Source organism: Coloeus monedula, assembly GCF_965178545.1.
Source record: "Coloeus monedula genome assembly, chromosome: 19".
Classification (NCBI taxonomy): domain Eukaryota; kingdom Metazoa; phylum Chordata; class Aves; order Passeriformes; family Corvidae; genus Coloeus; species Coloeus monedula.
The window spans coordinates 11985019-11994179 of record NC_138799.1 but is presented as its reverse complement, the minus strand read 5'-3'; the positions used below and the strand labels follow the sequence as shown (position 1 = coordinate 11994179).

The window sequence follows — 9161 nt, the reverse complement described above, 5'->3', positions numbered from 1 at the left end:
GAAACATCTCAGAGATGCAGTTTTTACCTTCCATGAAGAGCCCGTGCACGTAGGAGCCTTCTCTAGGGGGAAATGTTATGTCCTCACGGATTTTCTTGGTCACATCCACTGCCAGACACATCTTATCCAGTGGCCACTGCTTTTTCCTGGCTGTGGACTGCATGATGGCTGTGAGGAAGGACTGGGGATTGAAGAATCCTGCTAGCCACACTGTTGCAGGCAGCACAAAATCTGTTGACCAGACTTCCAGTTCCTGGAAAATAAACCAGCAGAGTCCTTTGGGGTGGAGGGTGTGCTGTGAGCTGCAGGACACTGTGACAGAGCTGATGCTTTGCTGTGCCTAACCCAAGCTTCAGCTGATCTTGCAGAGTGGGGACTGGCTGGAAGTGGTGTGGGAGGAATAAACAGCAGATTCCCCTGCAGCAATGAAGCTGAAACCCTGAATTCACAGTGCAGAAAATAATGCTGTTATTTTTTAACAAAGTCAGTTTTATTAATTTTTTTTAATGTAAAACCCAGAGTTGTAATGGGGGGGGAGCTGATGCTCTTTTCCTACAGTGGTGTACTGTAATGGGAACCCTGGTCAGACCTGTGCTCCCATGCCTGGGGTAACAGCCCTTTTCAGGTACTTCAGGCTGGTTAAATCGATACTGAGAAATAAACCAGATACCAATAAACCAGGGCAGTGGTGGGGAGAGTCCTGGTCTCTGGGGTACCTGCTCGCGCCCCAAGCTCTGACTGTCACACACGCTCTGCTCACCCTGATCCGCAGGAGCAGGTCTGCATACCAGCTTGCCAGGCTGAGGAGGGAGGGATAGGCGTAACGTGTCCACGATTCTGGAACGCTGTCATAGAAGAGAGCGTTTGCCAGCTCTTCCATCTCGGATGTAATTGTCAGCTCTCCCTTTGAAAAAGAGAAAAGTCCAGGCAGTGTCACCTGCAGCCAGTGGTGGGACATCCAGAGGGCTGTGTGTGGGCTCAGGGAGCAGAAGGCTGGGGCTGCCCGGCTGCAGCTGGCACAGCTTGATGGGTGAGAGCTGCAGCAAAGGCAAAGAGTACTTTGGAAGTACTGGGAGATGATCCAGGCAGCTGCGTGCTGTGTACCTGCAGTCCCAGGTCCAGCTCCTTCAGCGAGCGCCTGATCTCATGGGTCAGGATGTTCATCCTTTCACATTCCTGGAGGGCTACAACAGTGTATGGGGTTTTTTCCTTTGCCTTTGCCATCATGTCCTCCATGTTGAACGGCTCTGGCAGCTGCCCAAGGATTTCATCCAGGACTGACTTCACCTGAAATGAGAATGCCATAAATTGCTCTTACCCAGAGAAAAATGCTGCAGGTTCACATTTAATGACGTTGGTAAGATTTTTTCTTTTTCTGCCCTGGTGTTTCTTTGTACCTCCTCCTCTGTTACTAATGCTCCATTCTGTTACTAACTGCTCTTGGGTCTTAAAAAGCTGTAGTTCTTTTTTGATAGCCAGGGTAAGAGACCTGAGGCCATGGAGGCTGTGAAATTCAAGTGTAAAATCCAGGCAGTCAGGAAGATGACTTTTTAAAAAATTTATTTTAAATCTTTGTTTTTTGTAGTTGCTATCATGAGTGGAGGTTCCTCAGCCAGCTCCATCTGCTGAGGAGCCCCACGTAGGCCCCATGTTGCCAGTGGGGCATCTTGGCCCCATCGGGGCGTGAGGTTCCCGTCTTGCTGCCGGCTGCCTCGGTGCCGTGTGTGCCGCCATCCCCGGGCCGGTGAGCGCAGCCTGGCTGGGCTGGAGTCACCTCCCTCAGCTATCCCTGCCTTGCTGCTGTGGGGCCTGCTCTCTCAGTTGTCTCTGGGCCTGTGTCTGTGTCCCCTCTCTCTAGCCTCTCAGTTGTCACCCTTAAGAGGTTTTTCTCCCACTGTAATTACTTCCCCCACCTTAAAAAATCAGTTAATTTCTACCATAAAGAGACAGGACTTGACTTGCCTGTTCCTCTCGGGAGGTACCTGAGCCTCCGGCAGCGTCGGATTCCTTGGGCTGCAGTTCCAGCACTGTGCGGAAGAGTCTCTCCGAGCTGACGGTCAGGAAGCCCATCTCTGCGTTGGGGTGCAGGCCATACAGGTGGGGGCTCTCGCCTGGCAGGTTGTCGTCGATGTACTGGTGGTAGGCCTGAGCGCAGGGCCAGGGGCAGCGTTAGCTTGGAAGTACAGGCAGAGGAGCCCAAAGTTCCCCGCAACCTTGAAAACCCGTCACCACTCTCGGGGCCCTTCACAGCACCTGCCTCTGTGCGCACAGAGGCTCTTTTTTAACTTGTGTCTCAGCCAAGTTTTCCCTTTCCGTCTCATCCACAGGAATTACTTTTGCAGCAGTTCTGCACTTTTCCAGGGGATTGACACTCTCTCCCTACATTCCCCCTGGTGGGCGAGAGGGAACTTGGACTCATGTGCACTTATCCAGAGCAAATTGCAATGTTTCTTACCTCGTAATCCAAGCGGGGAGGGATCATAAACCCTGGAGCCAAGGACACATCCCCATCCAGCATTTCGGGCTGGATGTACTCGCTCAGGTATGTGCGGCACAGCCGGCGGTCCCAGTCATCAGTGATGTGCCCCCCGTACATGATCTCACCAAAGAGGTACCGGAGGTCATCCCATGGTACCTGAAGGGAGAAGCTCGAGCTGGGACTCCCGAGGAGTTCCCCATGCAACTGCAGGGCCACGGAGTGATGGCTCCAGGATTGACCTGTCCAGTGTGCAGGGAGGTGACAGTCCCTGGACCCACAGAAGCTTGGGAAGAGTGGTGTCTATTGATCACCCACAGATTTCTCCTTTTTCCAGTATGAAAGTCATCTGTGGTTTGAATCCTGTCTTTTTTCCAACCAGCACTGATCATGTCTGTGAGGGCAGGTCTAAAGGTGAGACTTCAGCCCTGCTCACTGCACCTGCATTCTTGGGGCGGGCTTTGCTTTTTAGTGGAACCACCCACCAATCATCAGGCATGGGTCAGGGCAGGCGCATGGGCCAGGGCAGGCACTTGTCCTGGCTGGTGCCTGATGCCTCTCCCACCCAGCTCAGTTGGGCTGAGTACTCATCCCCTTCCCCTGCCTGAGTGTGCAGGGAGCAGGGGAGGAACTGATCCTGGCCCTGGGCTTCTTCGTGAGACGGTGTTTGTGCTGCAAACTGGTGAATGTTCTAAGAAAGGCCAATTGTTGCAGTGTGTGCTGTACTGAGGACCTTGTTATCCCTCACCTTGGGGTTGGCCTCCAGGTAGTTGTGCAGGACATTAACAGAGACGGTCAGGTCGCCGTTGTTGAAGGGGTACGGCCTGTTCCAGCCCTGGGTACCGAACCTGCGCCGCTCGGCCACCGCGGCGTGGAAGTAGCAAAGCGCAAACAGGATGCACCTGAACTCGGTTTCTTTGCTGCACTGCTCCAGTGTCTCCTGTGGAGGAATAGTGAGGGTGGGTTGCAGGTGAATATTACTATCAGATGCCCCTCTAGTGGAGAACATTCATAGGCAAAAGAGAACTGAAGGTGTTTATTAGAAAAAAAGAGGCATACAATTGTATTTTAATGATTTTCTAGTTGGTAATTTTTGCACTCATTTGTTTATGAAAGAATTTGGATTTCACACCCCAGTGCCCTGCTGATGGCTGAGGCAGCTTGTTCATGGCAAAGCTGCAGCAGCTCCAGGTTCTGCCTCAGGAAAGGCACTGGCAACCTGGCACTTCCTTGTGTTGGAAACCCTTGGGCAGCTCTGGTTACCCCTAAACCCCTGGCAGAGGGGGGCTCTGGGCACTCCAGGAGGCTGTGCTGGCAGGGGCTGGCTCTGAGTGCAGTGTCCCTCGCAGCAGTGACACCCCCAAGGTGCTCAGCCTGTGGAACCCTGGGAGGGGATGAGCTGCACACGCTGCCCAGAGTGGTCCTGAGGAGGCAGCTGTGGGGTACCTGGGAGAAGAGGTCGAGGGCCCCGTGCAGGTTGGCGCGCATGCCTGTCGGCGGCTCGCTGGTGATCTTGATGGAGTTGTCCAGCAGCCCCTGCGGGATGATGTGCGACTCGGGGGTGGGGGCCGGCTCGGCGCTCATGAACAGTCGGTACTCGGGGTGGCTGGCTAGGCTGTGCTGCTCCACCAGCTTCTCCAGTGTGCCCAGCCACCGGGCCACTAGGTGGATGTTCTGCAAAAGAAACCCTCTGGACCTTGTGAATCTCACCTCCCCCCCAGATTCCTACTGTGGCTCCACAGGGAGAAGGTGCAGTGCAACACAACAGCACCTGGGCTGGGTACAGCCAGCTAGCCCAGGCAGTGTCACTGCCATCACCAGGGATGGGGTGACCATGCATGGTGTGCCCGGATGCTGGCAGGACTTTGTGCCCTGGTGTGCCCGGTTGCCATCAGGGCTGTGCACCTGTGGTGCGCCCCACTGTCCCCCACCCACCTGCAGGATGACCCAGTGGCCCTCTGCAGCTGCCACCTCCATGGCATGCTCTGCCACGACCTCCTGGCCTTGCCCTAGTGATACATTGTGGATCTTCCCGTTGTCAATGGTGAAATTCAGCCTTGTACCTGGGAGGGGAATGTGTGCTGTCATTATCAGCATCAGTACTGAGCTGGGGCTGTGCGGTTCTGGCCTCTTGGCCCCGCAGCAGCTTATGGCTGTCAGGACTGGTGCCAGTCCGGGGTGGGCAATGCCTCACCCAGTGCCTCCACATCCTTCAGTGGGTCGACGCCGGGGGAGAGAATGAAGAACAGGGGCGTGGAGGGGCTGCTCTCCTTGTATACCTCAGAGAGGTCAATGCTCCTTCCTTCCACGTACTTGCTTCCCATCTTCTCTTCCACAAATTTCCTACAGAAAAATAGAACCATCCTGTGAGCTGGGAACAGTCACTGGTTGCAGCTGGTGTGGTGACACTCTGGGGCTCTTGCAGGAGAGCTCCGTGCTGGGCATCAGCATACCTGATGGCATAGGTCATCCTGTCAGGGCGCAGGCACCGCAGCACACACAGCTTCTGCAGGGCTGATTTGTTCTTCCAGTCCATGGGGAACACCTCGTTCTCTGGCGCCTCCATCTCCACAAACCTTTTCCATCGCTTTGCCGAGCCCTCGATGTCGCTCTCCAGGCTCCTGAACTCTTCCATTTCTGAAAGTGCCTTCAGGTCCCGCAGAGAAGGATTAAATCACTCCTAGGCTCTGCTCACCCTCACCCTGCAGGTGACCCTGGACCTGCTGCACCAGGGGCTGTGCTGGCATTGCCTTGGCACAGTGGGGGACTGCACAGACCCACCTTGATGGCACCCCAGCCCTGGTGCTGCAGGAAGTCCACGGGGGATGTGGCACCAGCCTTGGAAGGGAAGCGCAGGAGGAAGTCCAGCTCTGCTGGGTTCACTTCTTTCTTGATGGCCAGGACCTGGAAGTTGGGAGTGCAGCATCACAGCCACCCAATGCCCACAGCCCCGGCATGAGGGGTGAGAGGCTCTGAGCATCCAACAGCAGCACCAGAGTAAGAGAACAACCTGTCTAAACCCACATGAATGCCTGTTGTACAGCAGGAGCCCCAGACATTTGCAGGGATTACCTGGAAGGCAACCTGGGCCAGGAAGATGAGTTTGTCTTTCTCAAAGAGGCCCTGTGCAGTGTACACGTAGACTTGATAGGTGATCTGGTCCGTCAGGTTGATCACCCTCTGCCGGGTGTCATCGCTGGGAGTTGCACGTTGGATGGCTTTCTCGAAGACCCCGTTGAAGGCCTGAGGAAGATCCCAGCAGGCATCAGCATGAAAGCTGAAACACTGGATCTCTGTGCTCCCCCAGCTCTGTCCCACCTGCAGACATCTCTCTCCCTCCTCACTCCCCATCTACCTTGAGAGAGAACTGGTAGATGGGGTTGATCTTGTTAAGGTCACTCAGGATGAAGTACAGGAGGGATGCGCGCTCCGCTGCCGGCCGGTAGTGTTCTCTCGCAACGTTTATTTGTACTTCAGTGACTTTAGCTTCATTTACCTGGAGGTGCAGGGGGCTGGGTGTTACCAGAACCCCGTCATACATCAAAGCAGTGCCCACCCTCCTGCTGGATGCCCAGCTGAGCTGTCCCTCTGCCTGCGACACCAGCTCCAGGGAGCATGTTTACTTTTTCCTCAATTTCCTTGGCTGTGCGCTTTGTTATCTCCAGGTTCTCCACCAGCGCTGTGTCCCGCAGGAAATCTCCCCCAGCCGCTGACAGCCGGGCAAGCAGTGAGTCCTCCAGCTCCTTCAGCTTGATCTTGAACTCGTTCTGGCTCTTGGTCAGGTTTGCCTGCGACAGCAGCGCCCAGAGATGTGTCACTCAAGAGATCATGACAAGGTGCTGGCACCAGTCACTCTGTCATACGGCCACCAGTGTGCTGGTGCGAGGGGAAGGTGGATGTGGCCCCTCCTGGGACCCACCATCACCCGCAGGGTGAAGTGATGAGCGTGCCCAGGCAGTGCTGGCTGCGGAGGGCAGTGGGGGACCTGCAGCTACAGGGTCTGGCCATGACTTCCTTGGCTCTTGGTACACAGCAGTGAGCACATGGAGGGGAGCTCTCATGCTCCCTTGCCCCAAAACCTCTGCAGTGCCCCGGCCTCTCCCACCCCTCTAGCCAGCAGCCAGGTCTGTACCTTCAGGGTCTCCAGGTCCGGCCGCTCCCGGGCTACCACAGCAGCCAGGAGCTGGTCCTCCAGGCCCTCCCGTGTCACCAAGAAGTTGATGAGAGTGCACTGAGCCTGCACCTCTGGCTTGTAGTGTGGGTTAAAACATCGGGTGTGCAGGATTAGGCGGAACTGCTGGTTGTACTCGACTTCTTTATCTCCAATTCTAATGTATCTGTTCGGTTAATTAAACAAATTAATCCCCACACACTGGGCGGTAACTCATCACAGACAGATGCCCTCAGCCTGTGTGCTGTTCCTGACTGCTTGGGATGAATTTCTTTGGTTGGGAAGAGGCACAGCAAGGGCAGAAGTACCAAACCAGACCTGGCAGGGCAAGGATAGAGGAACAGGAGCTGGAGACTGGCTTGCCACAGCCCCCCATGGCCTCTGGGGTCCAGTTCCCCTTCCAGCTTATCATGACCTATGGCAGGTGTCCCAAGGAGCGTGCTCTTAAATCACTAAATGAACTGGATGCCAAGGACCAAAACAGTCAGAAAGACTACATTCAGTACAGGTGTCCTCCGTGGGACATTCTGGAGAACACTGCGGGGTATGGCCAAAGCAAAAGAAGGATCAGGCTCCCAAGCTGCCCACAGTGAAGGTGCATCTACCAGCATTTTGGGGCAGTAGTGGCTGCTTGGGGCAGGTGAAACCCCTCAGTGTTGGGATGTACCGACCTGCCTTTGGCGGTGGTCCTGCTCAGCAGCGGGTCCAGCACTGCCTCCACCGTCTCACCGATGTCCTCGATCAGCAGTGTCTGTCCTTCAGAGACTGCCTGGGCAATGATGTCCAGGTATCTGAGAGGGGAGAGGGGAGGTTTGTGTGGCAGGCCTGTGCACTGTGGGGGGCTTGGGCTGCTGTGGGGGGCTCATGGGGTGCTTTCCACCCACTGTGCCCTCTTGGGACCCAGTTGTGCTCTGCCATTCCCGGCCGCCACAGAGCTTTTGGAGGTGTCAGGTACACCATCAGCACTGCTGCCCTTGGGTGCCCTGGGTCTGATGGGGGACGTGATTGCCCTGACTCTGCACCCTTCAATGGTAGGGAAAGGGGGGCTGGTGCAGCTCGAGCCTGTGCCCACCCCACAGCCCCTGGCCCACCTTCGCTGGCCCAGGCGGACGATCTGCAAGTCCTCTCCAAATTTGTTCTTGATCCACTTGCTGCCCTGCAGCTGGGCGTCCACGAGCAGTGGCCACCGCTGGGTGCTGCAGAGGATGGCAGCATTCTCGGTAGAGGTGCGGTCGCTGGGCAGCCCCTGGTTGTTCCAGGCAGCCACATCGGCAGAGTCCGTGAGGAGGCTGAGGGGGTCCAGGCCAGGGGTGATGGGGATGGGCACCTGCAGGGAGGAGCTGCTGGGTGCCTGGCCGCAGAGGGGTGGGAGCCCCTGCTGCTGGTGGGCATGGGGGAAGGGGCCCCAGGCACTCTGGGGTGGAACCTGTGGCCTCTCACCGTCAGCCCGTTGAGGAAGGGGATCCAGTGCTGGTCCATCAGCTCAGCCCTGTACTTTTTGGTAAAGTATCCGATGTAGGACACGAAGGCGGAGACCAGCAGCACGTCCCCGCACAGTGTCTTCTCCTGCTCTCTGAGCTGCTCCACTGACTCAGCCCAGCGGACGTTTTCGGACGCCAGGCCCCCAACGAGCCTAGGGGGTCAGAGGGGATGGTGGCTGCTGTGGTGCTGTGACCCGGGCAGGGGGTGCTTGGGGACTCAGCCATGGTGACCTGGGGCGTTGTCACCAAACATCTCCATGACTGCCTCCCCCCATGAATATCTGGCCCAATTCATCTCAGAATTTTTTAATTTGGGGAGGATATGGGGGCTCTGCTGCTCCCATGGCCCTGGTGTCACGGGCACCAGGCGATGCCAGGGAGCAGCAGCCTGCCTTGATGCTTTGGAGCCCGCGTTTGCATGGTACCTGTTTGCCAAGGTGATTACTTTGTTGGTTTCATCAGCCTCCTGCTGGCATTTGATCTTTTCTGCTGTGGCTTTCTCAAACTGAGCAGTGAGAGTCGCCAGATTTGCATTCAGGGTCTTTGGAAGAGAACAGCCCCAGAGTTATTCCCTGCCCAGATGGGAGGCTCCATGGTCCTGGAGCTCCACAGCAGCCCCATCCCAGCACAGTTCTTGGGCTGGGCTCTGGGTTCATTAAGTGCTTTTGTTTATTTGGTGACTGGGGGGCTTGTGGCTGGGGGCTGTGGGGACACACACTTACGACAATTTTGCTCTTAATGCGACTGAGCCTCTGCTGCGCCTCTGCCAGCTCGGCATCAGCATCAGCCACCGCCTGTCTCTTGGGCTTCACCGTGCAGTGCACCTCGTAGAAGCGGACCATGTTGAGGCACCAGGAGCACAGCCCTGCTGCGGCCGTTGACTTGGACTTGATGAACTCTGGGTTAAACCCGGGGTCTGTCCGGTATGGCCTGGAATGGGAGCACACGCCGCGCTATGGCATTGCCGACGGCCCATCCCGCTCCTCCCGGGACTTGGGTTGCCTCTGGGTGGCAGGGTGGGAGAGAAGTGCCA

At 56.5% G+C, this 9161-nt stretch overlaps 1 protein-coding gene across 1 annotated transcript in view; it reads right to left on the bottom strand.

Moving 5' to 3' along the window:
• DNAH17 (dynein axonemal heavy chain 17) overlaps window positions 1-9161 on the bottom strand; it is a gene marked incomplete at its 5' end in the record, with an annotated part of 32521 nt that overhangs the window by 988 nt on the left and 22372 nt on the right. The window contains 20 exons of the mRNA XM_082294210.1: window positions 28-253; window positions 761-904; window positions 1105-1287; window positions 1963-2145; window positions 2456-2635; window positions 3225-3416; window positions 3923-4150; window positions 4412-4539; window positions 4671-4819; window positions 4930-5123; window positions 5258-5380; window positions 5549-5719; window positions 5832-5972; window positions 6100-6264; window positions 6609-6813; window positions 7319-7438; window positions 7739-7974; window positions 8088-8280; window positions 8554-8669; window positions 8851-9058. Of these exons, the coding sequence (XP_082150336.1) occupies window positions 28-253; window positions 761-904; window positions 1105-1287; window positions 1963-2145; window positions 2456-2635; window positions 3225-3416; window positions 3923-4150; window positions 4412-4539; window positions 4671-4819; window positions 4930-5123; window positions 5258-5380; window positions 5549-5719; window positions 5832-5972; window positions 6100-6264; window positions 6609-6813; window positions 7319-7438; window positions 7739-7974; window positions 8088-8280; window positions 8554-8669; window positions 8851-9058 (3485 nt within the window). The remainder of the gene's footprint in view (window positions 1-27; window positions 254-760; window positions 905-1104; window positions 1288-1962; window positions 2146-2455; window positions 2636-3224; window positions 3417-3922; window positions 4151-4411; window positions 4540-4670; window positions 4820-4929; window positions 5124-5257; window positions 5381-5548; window positions 5720-5831; window positions 5973-6099; window positions 6265-6608; window positions 6814-7318; window positions 7439-7738; window positions 7975-8087; window positions 8281-8553; window positions 8670-8850; window positions 9059-9161) is intronic.